The following is a 16,705-nucleotide window of genomic DNA, read 5'->3' on the forward strand; positions in this document are numbered from 1 at the left end:
CCGGACCGTAGGCAGATTCACTTGGTTCCAGGCCGTAGGCAGACTCATTTGGTTCCGAGCTGTAGGCAGACTCGCATAGTTCAAAGTTATAGTAAACTTCACTCTGATCCGGACCGCAGGCAGACTCACTCGGTTCCGGGTCGCGGGCAGACTCACTCGGTTCCGGGTAGCGGGCAGACTCACCCGGTTCCGGGTCGCGGGCAGACTCACTCGGTTCCGGGTAGCGGGCAGACTCACTCGGTTCCGCGTCGCGGGCCGTCTCCCCTGGTTCCAGACAGTGGGCCGTCTCACCTGGTTCCGGACAGTGGGCCGTCTCACCTGGTTCCGGACAGTGGGCCGTCTCACCTGGTTCTGGACACTCTGGACGAGGCACTGTTGCCGGACACTCTGGATGAGGCACTGTTGCCGGACACTCTGGACGAGGCACTATTGCCGGACACTCTGGACGAGGCACTATTGCCGGACACTCTGGACGAGGCACTGTTGCCGGACACTCGGGCCTGGTTTGACGCACTGGAAGCCTGATGCGTGGGGCTGGTAGTGGAGGTACCAGCCTGGGGATACGCACCTCAGGGCTAATGCGGGGAGCAGGAACCGGCCGAGTTGGAGTGGGCTGACACACTGGAAGCCTGATGCGTGGTGCTGGTACTGGAAGTGCCATTTTTGGGACACGCACCTCCGGGCTAGTGCGAGGAGCGGGAACAGGCTAAGTTGGCCTGGGCTGACTCACTGGAAGCTTGATGCGTGGTGCTGGTACTGGACGTGTCAGCCTGGAGACACGCACCTCAGGGCTAATGCGGGGAGCAGGAGCCGGCCGAGTTGGAGTGGGCTGACACACTGGAAGCCTGATGCGTGGTGTTGGTACTGGACGTGCCAGCCTGGAGACACGCACCTCAAGGCTAGTGCGTGTAGCGGGAAACACTGGACCGTAGAGGTGCACTGGCGGTCTCGAGCGCAGGACTGGCATCACCCCTACTGGCTGGATGCCCACTTTCCCCTGGCACATGCGGGGCGCTGGTACTGCGCGTACCGGCCTGAAAATACCTGGCCTCGTCACAGCACCCATCACCCCAAAGTACAGGACCTGTCCAGTCAATGGTTGTTTGGAAAAAACACGGGGATTTGGCTTGGGACTTAATCCTCGCCCAGCCAACCTACCCGTGTGCCCCCCCCAAAAAAAATTATTGGGGTTGCCTCTCCGGCTTCCTCGCCAGCTGTGTTCCCCAGTAGCGATTCCGGTCCTCCCCAGACTTCCTCCATGGGCCCTCTCCGGCCAGAATCTCCTCCCAAGTCCATGACTCACGATATTCCACCTGTTGTTCCCTCCTCCGCTGCTTGGTCCGTGTTTGGTGGGTAGTTCTGTCACGGGTGTCGTTGTGTAGAGACGACCAAGGCGCAGCGGGTTGCATGTTCAACATAATATTTAATAATAATTAGTGAACACGAAAAACACGAGAAAACAAAGAACGACAGACCGACAGTTTCACAGGCTACAATAATAACAGCAGTGCAAAATACAACTACCCACAATTAACAACCCCAAACACATAGCTATATATAGGACTCTCAATCAGAGGAAAATAGAAACACCTGCCTCCAATTGAGAGTCCACACCCAAACCTAAACATAGAAAAACTAAACTAAACAGAATGTAGAAAATACAACCTAGAACATACCCAACACCCAGAACTAATAAATCACACACCCTAAACACAACCAACCACCCCGAACCAACCAACACAAATACTCTCTGCCACGTCCTGACCAAACTACAATACAAATAATACCTAAACTGGTCAGGACGTGACAGTGGTGGAAAACACCGTTTCAGAATCTCCCATAAGTGTTCATTTGGGTTGAGATCTGGTGACTGAGAGAGCCATGCTATATGGTTTACATTGTTTTTATGATCATCAAACCATTCAGTGACCACTCGTGCCCTGTGGATGGTGGCATAGCCATGGCAGCTATATACAGTACCCTAAACATGATGAGATGTCAATTGCTTAATTACAGTAACTCAGAAAACACACCTGTCTGGAAGCACCTGCTTTGAATATACTTTGTATCCCTCATTTACTCAAGTGTTTCCATTATTTTGGCAGTAACCTGTATGATAATATACCTACAAGTGGAGACCATAATTGTTAAACTACCTTTAAATTCCCCTGTTGTCACGTCCTGGCCAGTATAAAGGTTAATTAGTATTGTAGTTTGGTCAGGACGTGGCAGAGGGTATTCGTTTTATGTGGTTCGGGGTGGTGTGTTTTGTTGAAGGGGCATTTGGTTTAAGTATTCCGGGGTTTTTGGGCACTGTTTGGTTTTCAGGTATTCTATGTTTAGTCTAGTATGTCTGCTTCTATGTTTGGTTAATTGGGGTTGGGACTCTCAGTTGAAGGCAGGTGTTGTCTATCTGCCTTTGATTGAGAGTCCCATATATTAGGGTGTGTTTGTGTTTGTTATTTGTGGGTGATTGTTCTGTGTTGAGCCTTATGCTTTGCCAGACTGTTCGTTCTAGTGTTTTGTTATTTTGGTATTCATTTTGAAAATAAATAAACGTCAAGATGAGCCTGCACTTACCTGCTGCGTTTTGGTCCTCCTTCACCGACGACAAGCGTGACACCTGTCCAACATACAGTATTAACTGTAACATGGATCGATATTTTTATTTATTTATTTATTTCACCTTTATTTAACCAGGTAGGCAAGTTGAGAACAAGTTCTCATTTACAATTGCGACCTGGCCAAGATAAAGCAAAGCAGTTCGACAACATACAAAAACACAGAGTTACACATGGAATAAACAAACATACAGTCAATGATGCAGTAGAAAAAATAAAAATATATATACAATGTGAGCAAATGATGTGAGATAAGGGAGGTAAAGGCAAAAAAATGCCATGGTGGCAAAGTAAATAAAGTATAGCAAGAAAAACACTGGAATGGTAGATTTGTAGTTTGAAGAAAGTTCAGAGATAAAATATAAATAATATGGTGCAAAGGAGCAAAATAAATAAAATAAATAAATACAGTAGGGGGAAGAGGTAGTAGTTTGGGCTAAATTATAGATGGGCTATGTACAGGTGCAGTGATCTGTGAGCTGCTCTGACAGCTGGTGCTTAAAGCTAGTGAGGGAGATAAGTGTTTCCAGTTTCAGAGATTTTTGTAGTTCGTTCCAGTCATTGGCAGCAGAGAACTGGAAGGAGAGACGACCAAAGGAGGAGTTGGCTTTAGGGGTGACCAGAGAGATATACCTGCTGGAGCGCGTGCTACAGGTGGGTGCTGCTATGGTGACCAGTGAGCGGAGATAAGGGGGGACTTTACCTAGCAGGGTCTTGTAGATGACCTGGAGCCAATGTGTTTGGCGACGATTATGAAGCGAAGGCCAGCCAACGAGAGCGTACAGGTCGCAGTGGTGGGTAGTATATGGGGCTTTGGTGACAAAACGGATGGCACTGTGATAGACTGCATCCAGCTTGTTGAGTAGGGTATTGGAAGCTATTTTGTAAATGACATCGCCGAAGTCGAGGATTGGTAGGATGGTCAGTTTTACGAGGGTATGTTTGGCAGCATGAGTGAAGGATGCTTTGTTGTGAAATAGGAAGCCAATTCGAGATTTCACTTTGGATTGGAGATGATTGATGTGAGTCTGGAAGGAGAGTTTACAGTCTAACCAGACACCTAGGTATTTGTAGTTGTCCACAAATTCTAAGTTAGAACCGTCCAGAGAAGTGATGCTGGACAGGCGGGCAGGTGCAGGCAGCGATCGGTTGAAGAGCATGCATTTAGTTTTACTTGTGTTTAGGAGCAGTTGGAGACCACGGAAGGAGAGTTGAATGGCATTGAAGCTCGTCTGGAGGGTTGTTAACACAGTGTCCAAAGAAGGGCCAGAAGTGTACAGAATGGTGTCGTCTGCGTAGAGGTGGATCAGAGATTCACCAGCAGCAAGAGCGACATCATTTATGTATACAGAGAAAAGAGTTGGCCCAAGAATTGAACCCTGTGGTACCACCATAGAGACTGCCAGAGGTCCAGACAGTAGGCCCTCCGATTTGACACACTGAACTCTGTCAGAGAAGTAGTTGGTGAACCAGGCGACGCAATCGTTTGAGAAACCAAGGCTACTGAGTCTGCCGATGAGGATGTGGTGATTAACAGAGTCAAAAGCTTTGGCCAGGTCAATGAATACGGCAGCACAGTATTGTTTCTTATCGATGGCGGTTACGATGTCGTTTAGGACCTTGAGCGTGGCTGAGGTGCACCCATGACCAGCTCTGAAACCAGATTGCATAGCGGAGAGGGTGCGGTGGGATTCGAAATGGTCGGTAATCTGTTTGTTAACTTGGCTTTCGAAGACCTTAGAAAGGCAGGGTAGGATGGATATAGGTCTGTAGCAATTTGGGTCAAGAGTGTCACCTCCTTTGAAGAGGGGGATGACAGCAGCTGCTTTCCAATCTATGGGAATCTCAGACGACACGAAAGAGAGGTTGAACAGGCTAGTAATAGGGGTTGCAATAATTTCGGCAGATAATTTTAGAAAGAAAGGGTCCAGATTGTCAAGCCCAGCTGATTTGTAGGGGTCCAGATTTTGCAGCTCTTTCAGAACATCAGCTGAATGGATTTGGGAGAAGGAGAAATTGGGGAGGCTTGGGCGAGTAGCTGTGGGGGGTGCAGTGCTGTTGAATGCAGTAGGGCTAGTTAGGTGGAAAGCATGGCCAGCCGTAGAAAAATGCTTGTTGAAATTCTCAATTATAGTGGGCTTATCGGTGGTGAGTTTCCTATCCTCAGTGCAGAGGGCAGTTGGGAGGAGGTGTTCTTATTCTCCATGGACTTTACAATGTCCCAGAACTTTTTAGAGTTGGAGTTGCACGAAGCGAATTTCTGTTTGAAAAAGCTAGCCTTGGCGTTTCTAACTGCCTGTGTGTATTGGTTTCTAACTTCCCTAAAAAGTTGCATATCGCGGGGGCAGTTCGATGCTAATGCAGAACGCCACAGGATATTTTTGTGTTGGTTATGGGCAGTCAGGTCTGGGGAGAACCAAGGGCTATATCTGTTCCTGGTTCTAAATTTCTTGAAAGGGGCATGCTAATTTAAGATGGAGAGGAAGGCATTTAAAAAAAATAACCAGGCATCCTCTACTGACGGGATGAGGTCAATATCCTTCCAGGATACCAGGGCCAGGTCGATTAGAAAGGCTTGCTCGTTGAAATGTTTCAGGGAGCGTTTGACAGTGATGAGTGGAGGTCGTTTGACCGCTGACCCATTACGGGTGCAGGCAATGAGGCAGTGATCGCTGAGATCTTGATATAGACATTTAGACAATATATATAAATACAGTGCATTCGGAAAGTATTCAAACCCCTTGACTTTTTCCACATTTTGTAATGTTACAGCCTTATTCTAAAATGAATTAAATTAAATGTTTTCCTCATCAATCTACACACAATAACCAATAATGACAATGTTAGCAAATTAAAAAACAGAAATACCTTATTTACATAAGTATTCAGGCCCTTTGCTATGAGACTCGAAATTGAACTCAGGTGCATCCTGTTTCCATTGATCATCCTTGAGATGTTTCTGCAACTTGATTGGATTCCACCTGTCATAAATTCAATTGATTGGACATGATTTGGAAAGGCACACACCTGTCTATATAAGGTCCCAAAGTTGACAGTGCATTTCAGAGCAAAAACCAAACCATGAGGTTGAAGAAACTGTCCGTAGAGCTGCAAGACTGCATTGTGTCGAGGCACAGACCTGGGGAAGGGTACAAAAATTGTCTGCAGCATTGAAGGTCCCCAAGAACACAGTTCTCTTCATAGAGCTGGCCATCCGGGCCAAACTGAGCAATCGGGGGAGAAGGGCCTTGGTCAGGGAGGTGACAAAGAACCCGATGGTCAATCTGTGCAGAGAGATCCTTGATGAAAACCTGCTCCAGAGCGCTCAGGACCTCAGACTGGGGTGAAGGTTCACCTTCCAACAGGACAACGACGCTAAGCACACAGACTAGACAATGCAGGAGTTGCTTCGGGACAAGTCTCTGAATGTCCTTGAGTGGCCCAGCCAGAGCCCGGACATCTCTGAAGAGACCTGAAAATAGCTGTGCAGCAACGCTCCCCATCCAACCTGATAGAGCTTGAGAGATTCTGCAGAGAAGAATGGGAGAAGCTCCCCAAATACAGGTGTGCCAAGCTTAGTGTCTAAACCAATATGACTCGAGGCTGTAATTGCTGCCAAAGGTGCTTCAACATAGTACTGAGTATAGGGTCTTAATACTTATGTAAATGTCCAATTTCAGTTTGTATTTTGAATAAACTAGCAAAAATGTCTAAACCTTCTTTTGCTTTGTCATGATGGGGTATTGTATGTAGATTGATGAGGGAAAAAAATGATTAATCAATTTTAGAATAAGACTGTAACCTAAAAAAATCTGGAAAAGTCAAGCGGTCTGAATACTTTCCGAATGCACTGTATATATATACAGTTGAAGCCGGAGGTTTACATACACTTAGGTTGGAGTCATTAAAACTCATTTTTCAATCACTCCACAAATTTCTTGCTAACAAACTATAGTTTTGGCAAGTCGGTTAGGACATCTACTTTGTGCATGACACAAGTAATTTTTCCAACAATTGTTAACAGACAGATTATTTCACTTATAATTCACTGTATCACAATTCCAGTGGGTCAGAAGTTTACATACACTAAGTTGACGGTGCCTTTAAACAGCTTGGAAAATTAAAGAAAATGATGTCATGGCTTTAGAAGCTTCTGATTGGCTAATTGACATAATTTGATTCAATTGGAGGTGTACCTGTGGATGTATTTCAAGGCCTGACTTCAAACTCAGTGCCTCTTTGCTTGACATCATGGGAAAATGAAAAGAAATCAGCCAAGACCTCAGAAAAAAATTGTAGACCTCCACAAGTCTGGTTCATCCTTGGGAGCAATTTCCAAATGCCTGAAGGTACCACGTTCATCTGTACAAACAATAGTATGCAAGTATAAACACCATGGGACCACGTGGCCGTCATACCGCTCATGAAGGAGACGCGTTTTGTCTCCTAGAGATGAATGTACTTTGGTGCAAAAAGTGCAAATCAATCCCAGAACAACAGCAAAGGACCTTGTGAAGATGCTGATGGAAACAGGTGCAAAAGTATCTATATCCACAGTAAAATGAGTCCTATATCGACATAACCTGAAAGACCGCTCAGCAAGGAAGAAGCCACTGCTCCAAAACCGTCATAAAAAAGACAGATCGTACTTTTTGGAGAAATGTCCTCTGGTCTGATGAAAGACAAATATAACTGGTAAGCCATAATGACTATCGTTATGTTTGGAATAAAAAAGAGGGAGGCTTGCAAGCCGAAGAACACCATCCCAACCATATAGCGCGGCGGTGGCAGCATCATGTTGTGGGGCTGCTTTGCTGCAGGAGGGTGTGGTGCACTTCACAAAATAGATGGCATCATGAGGATGGAAAATTATGTGGATATATTGAAGCAACATCTCAAGACATCAGTCAGGAAGTTAAAGCTTGGTCGGAAATGGGTCTTCCAAATGGACAATGACCCCAAGCATACTTCCGAAGTTGTGGCAAAATGGCTTAAGGACAACAAAGTCAAGGTATTGGAGTGGCCATCACAAAGCCCTGACCTCAAACCTATAGAAAATGTGTGGGCAGAACTGAAAAAGCGTGTTCAAGCAAGGAGGCCTACAAACCTGACTCTGTTACACCAGCTCTGTCAGGAGGAATGGGCTACAATTCACCCAACTTATTGTGGGAAGCTTGTGGTAGGCTACCCGAAATGTTTGACCCAAGTTATACAATTTAAAGGCAATGCTACCAAATACTAATTGAGTGTATGTAAACTTCTGACCCACTGGGAATGTGATGAAAGAAATAAAAGCTGAAATAAATCATTCTCTTTACTATTATTCTGACATTTCACATAGGTCAGATAGGATCACCACTTTATTTTAACTAAGACAGGGAATTGTGAAAAACGGAGTTTAAATGTAATTGGCTAAGGTGTATGTAAACTTCCGACTTCAACTGTATATTCTTTAATTTATATTCATTAATACTGCCAGGTGTTGTTGATGTTTTTCTGCTAGATATTTCATTATACTGGGTTGGTTTTCACCAATGAAGCCTGCTATATAGTAACGCTATAAAGGCCGTCATTGTAAATACGAATTTGTTCTTAATTGACTTGCCTAGTTATATAAAGGTTAAATAAAAAAGTATATACATCTATATATATTTTTACATTAAAACAGACTGAGGGGAATGAGGGGAAACTGATATCAACATATAGTACAGCCTCTCATATTTACAAACAAAATAAAGTTGTAATTTACATTTGTCTTCAAATGTTTTGTTATTCACCTTTGTTGTATACATTAAAAAAGTATCTTTGTTTTGGCATTCTGTGTATCAATACACAGAATACTGGCAGAATGTCATTGAATCCCTCAAATGATCAGTATAGTATAGAAAGTGTGTACCATGCTACTGATCAGTATTGAATGCATATCCCATGTTAATGACTTTTGGGAAAAGGAGTTCGCTCCATGTTTGCATCCATAATTCAAGACGGACTGGTGTCTCTGGTGTACTGTGTGAATTGCCAGACCTAAATGAATCAAAAGTTGGACCACTGGGACACACACTGCCTGGATTCCTTGAAATTGAATATGTAATTTCAGCCCCTCTCATTAAAATTAAATATAGAATAAGTGGCCTGATGCAATGCCTCAATAATTGCATTGTATTTTTCATATGATGCATTCTTAATGTAACCCCCAATACTGCATCCCCCTCTTGCAGGGTTCTAGATACTAGCTAGCTACAAGATGGGCTCAATCCAATCCTTCTCAGGGAGAAGATACTGATGAAAACAGGGATGGGTTATGACAATAACTGTGGTTCTGCAAACAGTAAAAAAGTTTGTGAATTTTAAACATACTTCTGTGTGAGGGGAGTGCTGAAGGTGCTGTAGGCTGTTGTTTATGGCTTGTCTACTGCCAAATTTTGCTTCCCTTGAAAGATATGGGGCATTTATTACATATAAACAGACTTGTGTTATATCTGGTTTACATATGTTCCCCAGACCTGAACATTTTAATTTGATAAAATTTGACGGGATAATGGATAAACGTCATAGATACACCACATGACCAAAAGTATGTGAGTGTTGCAACCGAGGCCTACCACTTTGCGGCTGAGCCGTTGTTGCTCCTAGACGTTTCCACTTCACAATAACAGCACTTGCAGTTGACCGGGGCAGCTCCAGAAGGGCAGGAATATACTGAATTCTTCAGTAAGGCTCTGTCTATGGCGATTGCATGGCTGTGTGCTCAATTTTATACACCTGTCAACAACGGGTGTGGCTGAAATAGCCAAATCCACTAATTTGAAGGGCTGTCCAGATACTTTTGAATATATAGTGTAAGTTATTCAGTACATGTAGCGTAATTTTCTTTACTCATGCAAGGTGGCACTGAAAAATAACAGGGGCATTTTAAATATGAATGTATTGGGACAATTTACAAAATCTAACCTCTCTAACCTGGCAGCCTATCAGAAGATTAGAAGCGTGGCTTTCCGATGCTTATTTTTGTACACCCGTGAGAGTAAATGTCATGCCTGTTCATGTGTTCTGTTGTATTGCCAGGTTAAGGTTAAGCTTGCACATGATTTATTGAAATGATTGATTATCTTTTTTTAGCTTTTTGTTTTACCTGAATGAACATTGAACCAGTAACGACTTAAGAATAACCAAATAAAATAACCTTTTACATACACTGAGTGTACAAAACATTAAGGACACCTGCTCTTTCCATGACATAGGCTGACCTGGTGAATCCAGGTGAAAGCTATGATCCCTTATTGATGTCACTTGCTGAATCCACTTCAATCAGTGTAGATGAAGGGGAGGAGACATGTTAAAAAATGTATTTTAAGCCTTGAGACAATTGATACATGGATTGTGTATGTGTGCCATTCAGAGAGTGAATGGGCAAGACAAACGATTGAAGTGCCTTTGAACGGGATATGGTAATAGGTGCCAGGTGCTCCGGTTTGTGTCAAGAACTGCAATGCTTCTGTGATTTTGACGCTCAACAGTTTCCTGTGTGTATCAAGAATGGTCCACCACCCGAAGGCCATCCAGCCAAGTTGACACAACTGTGGGAAGCTTTGGAGTCAACATGGGCCAGCATCCCTGTGGAACGCTTTAGACACCATGTCCGTGACCCGACGAAATGAGGCTGTTTTGAGGGCAAAAGGGGGATTGCAACTCAATGTTATGGAAGGTTTTATTACTGTTTTGTACAGTCAGTGTATTTGCATGTGATACTAAAGAGCTAAGTCACATTATATTGTCCAGATAGTCACCATTTCGTCACCAATGCTTGGCTGCATTGCTATGCCACTTCTGACACCAGTTTAATGGAATGGTGACCATCTGAACAATGAAATGTTATTTGTCTCTTTAGAATCACATGCACTTATGTAATCCTTTATCAAGGCCTCAAAACCGGCTTAATCTTTAATGTCAATGCAACAGAACAACAGAACAGATGAACAGGCATGATATTTATTCTCACAGGTGGCCAAAAACAACTATCTGAAAGCCATGCCTCCAATCTTCTGCTAGGCTGCCGCCGCTACAATATTATAAATGTTACTCTTACACAGAGCAGCAAGCTAGCTAAAAGCTAGGCTAGTTTGAAGATTATGTAGCTAGCGAGCGACCTAAGCCAACACCTAATAATTATCATCATAATATTACAATCATTATCATCCCAATAAACTTTTCAGAATCAAAACAGAGGCTACAGTCATATAATATAATTGGCTTGACAGCAGCCAATGTTGTATTATTCAACATTGCTATTGAAATAGTACTCATATAGGAATGGGTAATTGTTTACAAGTCGCTAGCTATCCCATAAAGCCATTACAGAAAACCACATATTTTCATCTTGTTTTGAGTCTGGTAGCGCAACAAATTCAACAGCGAAATAAATGAATATTGCTCCGCACGCACCAGCAAAAAGGTTCCTCCAGGAACTATTTGTTACATTGGAACATTAAAGGTACCTCATAGAGCCCCTCAGCTAATCAAATGTGCAAATATGAACCCATTGACTGCGATGGTTCCTTGAGGAACTCAAGGATTCCTTGAGGATCTGCAGGGCTCCTCGAGTCATCTCTAATTCTAAGAGTGTATTTGGTTGAATTTTAAAGCTAACTCTGGTGAAAGTTCGAATTGGTATGACTCATCCTTTCACTTAATCCATATTTGTATACACCCACCAGCTGTCAAAGGAGTAAATTACCACTCAATCTGACGGAAGAGCTCAAAAGAATCCCATTTGGAATTCATACTCTGAATACTTGATGCTTAGACTTGTTTAAACCCCTAAAACAACTGCTGGTTTACATGCTAGGCTTACCATGAGTTATTCAATATATCATAAGTTATTAAATATATAAGTTATTCATCAAGTTGTGTACATTAAATGCTCAGCTACATTAGATATGATTACCCTCAGTCTGGCAACCCTTCACCATCCCCTGTACAACACACTCGGGGCATGTCTGTCATCAGTAGAATAGCTAGTCCCTGCTCTCAAGATGCATCCCCATCAATCTGGCTGAATCAGGTTAGGGTGACATCCCTCCTCCTGTGTGCTGACAGAAGGCATCAGTAGAAAATAGCAGCTCCCCTGTTTCTGATGGCTGTAATAAGCAGCACTGATTATGAGGCTGCTGGAGAGGAACTAGCCTGGCTGGCCATGCTGCGCAGTTCTTGGTCTGCGTCCGCAATGTCACCCTATTTTCTTTTATAGTGCAAGAAAAGTAGTGCACTATAAAGGTTGCCATTTTGGAACACAGCCTTGGTCGGTTCATTCTGCTGGTAAGCGCTGGGGTGGCACGGTAGCCTAGTGGTTAGAGCGTTGGGCTAGTAACCAAAAGGTTGCAAGTTTGAATCCCTGAGCTGACAAGGTACAAATCTGTCGTTCTGCCCCTGAACAAGGAAGTTAACCAGCTGTTCCTAGGCTGTCATTGAAAATAAGAATTTGTTCTTAACTGACTTGCCTAGTAAAATAAAGTAATCACAGGCCAATTAGGGAGACAGGTCTCTGTGGCAGTATGCTTACAGGGTTTATGGGATAGTGGAAACACAATACTTGCCTCATGCCAGGAGGAGCTCAGTGTGTCATTACATCACTCTTTTTTTTTAACAATACCATTGTTTAATTATACTCCCATTGCAGGTGACTGTCTCTGCTTAGATGGCTACATGAAGGACCCTGTCCACAAGCATCTCTGTATTCGTAACGAGTGGGGTCCAAATCAAGGGTAAGTGACAATATGGCCTCTAATGGTCCTGCCTGCTATATAATATATTACCATGCCGGCTCTTAGTTAAAAATCTTTGTGTCAAACAGCAGAACTGTGAAAACTATAGCTGGGCCTAACATGAGATGTGAAGTACTAGCAGATGGAAGTTTTAAATCCTTCCCAGAATTCCAGAATGCTACCCACTTTTATTACCCATACACAGCACTTGAAAATAATCTGCCTGGTGCATCTGATATGTTCATGTTTTTTTTCACTATACATCTGAATTTTGTCACACATTTCTCTTCCTCCCTATCTCCCTCCCTCCCCAAGTGATTTCTCTCTCACGTGCAGTCAATCTTTGACAGGGAAAGCCTACAGGGGTAACTTAAATGTTTAATGACTGGCCTCTCTCGTGTGAGGCCGTTATCAGGTTTTAGCTGCCCCTTTGCCTATTGTAACCGCTTACTCAGAGGTAGCATCTCCTTGTCACATTTTCTCTCACACTGTAGCAGATTCAAGTCCCCAAGCTGCCTGTGTCTATTAATCTCCATCATTCTTCCCCTCTCCTCTCCCAGCTTGGGTAAATAGACACGAGACTAAGTCACATTCCATCTCAGGCGACTGAGGAACACATTTTCTATCAGTGTGTTTACCCGCAGCATCTGTCATAGTGATACTTTTGATCTGTCAAATTTTTGGGGATTGGTTGAAATGTTGTCAGGAGATGCAGTGCTGAAAAGATTCCGAACTTGTTTACTATTTGAGCAGGATAGATAAATAAATAGTTTTGGGAAAACTGAAGACAAACAAATCAAATCAATTTATATTGGTCACATACACATGGTTATTGTGAGTGTAGCGAAATGCTTGTGCTTCTAGTTCCGACAGTGCAGCAATATCTAACAAGTCATCTAACAATTCCACAACAACTGCCTTATACACACAAATCAAAGTAAAGGAATGGAATAAGAATATGTACATATAAATATATGGATGAGCAATGACAGAGCGGCATAGGCAAGATGCAATAGATGGTATAAAATACAGTATATACATATAAGAGGAGAAATGCAAGATTATGTAAACATTATTACATTTACATTTTAGTCATTTAGCAAACACTCTTATCCAGAGCGACTTACAGTAGTGAATGCATACATTTCATACATTTTTTCCCCCCCCGGACTGGTCCCCCATGGGAATCAAACCCACAACCCTGGCGTTGCAAACACCATGCTCTACCAACTGAGCCACACGGGACCTAAAGTGGCATTATTAAAGTGACTAGTGATCCATTTGTTAAAGTGGCCAATGATTTCAAGTCTGTATGTAGGCAGCAGCCTCACTGTGCTAGTGATGGCTGTTTAACAGTCTGATGGCCTTGAGATAGAAGCTATTTTTCAGTCTCTCGGTCCCAGCTTTGATGCACCTGTACTGACTTCACCTTCTGGATGGTAGCGGGGTGAACAGGCAGTGGCTTGGGTTGTGTATTGTGTATTGCAGTGTAATGTATTGTGTTTACTCATTGTTACACTGTACTTAAAGTAGTAAAACATGTTTCTTTCTTCAATCAGTCATTTCATTCTTGTCTCGGAAACCAGGTTACTGGCTGAATGTAAGTCTAATTCTCTTCTCTCTTATTTGTCACCAGACCTTGGCCTTACACTATTTTCCAGCGTGGTTTTGATCTGGTGATGGGAGAACAACCATCTGATCGCATTTTCAGGTAAGAACTCACTGTACACAGCTATTAACCTGAACACATTTCTATGGGCAACACTTTTTGAAACAGCATGAAATTCTGTTTCAAATGGGTTTTTTTCAGAGATTTTATATGATATTGACCCATTGGAATGTTTTCTTTACAATAGGAAAACTTTTCTATCATAATAGCATGACAGATTGTGTCATAATTACAGCCGTGTTGAAGAGACCAAACTGCAGCAGGTGAAATGTAGATACTCATCTTTTTAATATATAAGAGCAAAGTATCCACGGGAAAAAACAATAAACAAAAACGACTAACAGGCTAACAGGCTACGTACATACCAAAAGCAGTGTTAGCACAACCACCCACAACCAAGTGACAAACATACTCCTAATTATATGACTCCCAATCAGGAACAACGATAACCAGCTCTCCCTGATCGGGAGCCACACAGACCCACATAGAAATACAACACCCAGAACATACATACACAGACATACTCTGCCACGTCCTGACCAAAACTACACAACACCCTCTGCTGGTCAGGATGTGACAGTACCCCCCCTAAAGGTGCATACCCCGAATGCACCTAAAAAAAAGAAACCACAAAATCCCCCAAAACCACAACAAAAACAAATACCCCCTAAACAATAAGGGAGGGAAGGGAGGGTGGCTGCCGTCAACGACGGCACTGTGCTACACCCTCCCTCCCCAACCCACCTATCCTGGAGGTGGCTCTGGTTCCGGCCTCCTGCCCTCCAGGTTGTATGCAGACTCATTGGGGTCCGGGTCGTAGACAGACTCAATCCGTTGTGGATCGTGGGCAGGTTCCTTCATTTCCACGCTGTAGGCAGACTCATTCAATACACAGTTAGTCACATTCAGTTTTGAGTCGCAGGTAGACTCCTTCGGTTCCGGGTCGCAGGCAGACTCCCTCGGTTCCGGGTCGCAGGCAGACTCCCTCGGTTCCGGGTCACAGGCAGGCCCCCTCGGTTCCGGGTCACAGGCAGGCCCCCTCGGTTCCGGGTCACAGGCAGGCCCCTTTGGTTCCTGGTCGCAGGCAGTCTCCCTCGGTTCCGGACTAGACACTGTTGCCGGATACTCTGGACTGCACACTGGTGCCGGATACTCTGGACTGCACACTGGTGCCAGATACTCTGGACTGCACACTGGTGCCAGATACTCTGGACTGCACACTGGTGCCAGATACTCTGGACTGCACACTGGTGCCGGGCTCTTGAGGCTGGGCCGACGCACTGGAAGCCTGGTGCGTGGGGCTGGTAGAGGTGGTACCAGGCTGAAGACACGTACCCTAGGGCTAGTGCGAGGAGCGGGAACAGGCTGAATAGGACTAGGCCGACTCATGGGAAGCTTGGTCCGGGTTGCTGGTACTGGTCGTGCCAGACTGGAGGAACTCACTTCCGGGATAGCACGAGAGGCAGGAAGAGAAAGACTGGGCCATGGAGGCACACAGGTGGCCGTGACCGCACCGCCTGCACAACCCGTCCTGGCTGGATGGAACTAACAGCCCTGTACGAGCGAGGTGCTGGTACAGGGCGAACTGGGCTGTGCAGGGGCCTGATGGTTGCCGTGCGTAGAGCGGGAGTAGGGTAGCCTGGTCCTAGGAGGCGTACCGGCGACCAGACGCGCTGCGCAGGCTTCCTCCTACCAGGCTGGATGCCCACTCTAGCACGGCATCTGCGAGGGGCTGGAATGGCGCGCACCGGACTGTGCGTGCGTATGGGCGAGATAGTGCGCACCTCAGCGAAACACGGCGCCCTCCACTCCATACGCTCCTCCATGTACTCACTGGTAGCTGGCTTATGGTTCTTCCTAGGCCTAGCCAAACTACCCGTGTGCCCCCCCCAAAAACATTTCTTGGGGGTGCCTCTCCGGCTTCCTCGCCAGTCGTGTACCCCGGTAGCGTTCCCGGTCCTCACCAGCCTTTCGCCGTTCCTCCCTCTCTCTTTCCACCTGTACCCATGGAAGGTGATCCTTCCCAGCCTGGATCTCCTCCCAAGTGTATGAGCCTTTTCCCTCCAAGACCTCCTCCCAGGTCCATTTCTCACTATTGTCCATATCAAAGTCCATTTTCTCAGCATTCCTCCTCTCCTTCTTCCGCTGCTTGGTCTTGTTTTGGTGGGTGGTTCTGTCATAATTACAGCCGTGTTAAAGAGACCAAACTGCAGCAGGTGAAATGTAGATACTCATCTTTTTAATATATAAGAGCAAAGTATCCACGGGAAAAAACAATAAACAAAAACGACTAACAAGCTAACAGGCTACGTACATACCAAAACTAGCAGTGTTAGCACAACCCCAAGTGACAAACATACTCCTAATTATATGATTCCCAATCAGGAACAACGATAACCAGCTGTCCCTGATCGGGAGCCACACAGACCCGCATAGAAATACAACACCCAGAACACACATACACAGACATACTCAGCCACGTCCTGACCAAAACTACACAACAACACCCTCTGCTGGTCAGGACGTGACAGATTGTCACATTTAAAGATGGCATAGAAAGGAGTGAGAGCTGTAGATTTTAAACTAGTAAGAAAATACTGTCTCCAAACAACTTTTCAGGACAGACTTTCAATGTTTTGAAATCTACTAAACAC

The 16,705-nt window shown here is 44.6% G+C and overlaps 1 protein-coding gene across 11 annotated transcripts in view; it reads left to right on the top strand.

Annotated features, from left to right (window-relative positions):
• Nucleotides 1-16,705, top strand: part of astn1 (astrotactin 1) — a 281,049-nt gene that overhangs the window by 68,869 nt on the left and 195,475 nt on the right. For all 11 annotated transcript variants that reach the window (XM_045714659.1, XM_014190633.2, XM_014190634.2 and 8 more), the window contains 2 exons: nucleotides 12,298-12,382; nucleotides 14,019-14,093. In XM_045714659.1, the coding sequence (XP_045570615.1) occupies nucleotides 12,298-12,382; nucleotides 14,019-14,093 (160 nt within the window). The remainder of the gene's footprint in view (nucleotides 1-12,297; nucleotides 12,383-14,018; nucleotides 14,094-16,705) is intronic.

The sequence above is a fragment of the Salmo salar genome, chromosome ssa03 (assembly GCF_905237065.1).
Source record: "Salmo salar chromosome ssa03, Ssal_v3.1, whole genome shotgun sequence".
In the NCBI taxonomy this organism is placed as follows: domain Eukaryota; kingdom Metazoa; phylum Chordata; class Actinopteri; order Salmoniformes; family Salmonidae; genus Salmo; species Salmo salar.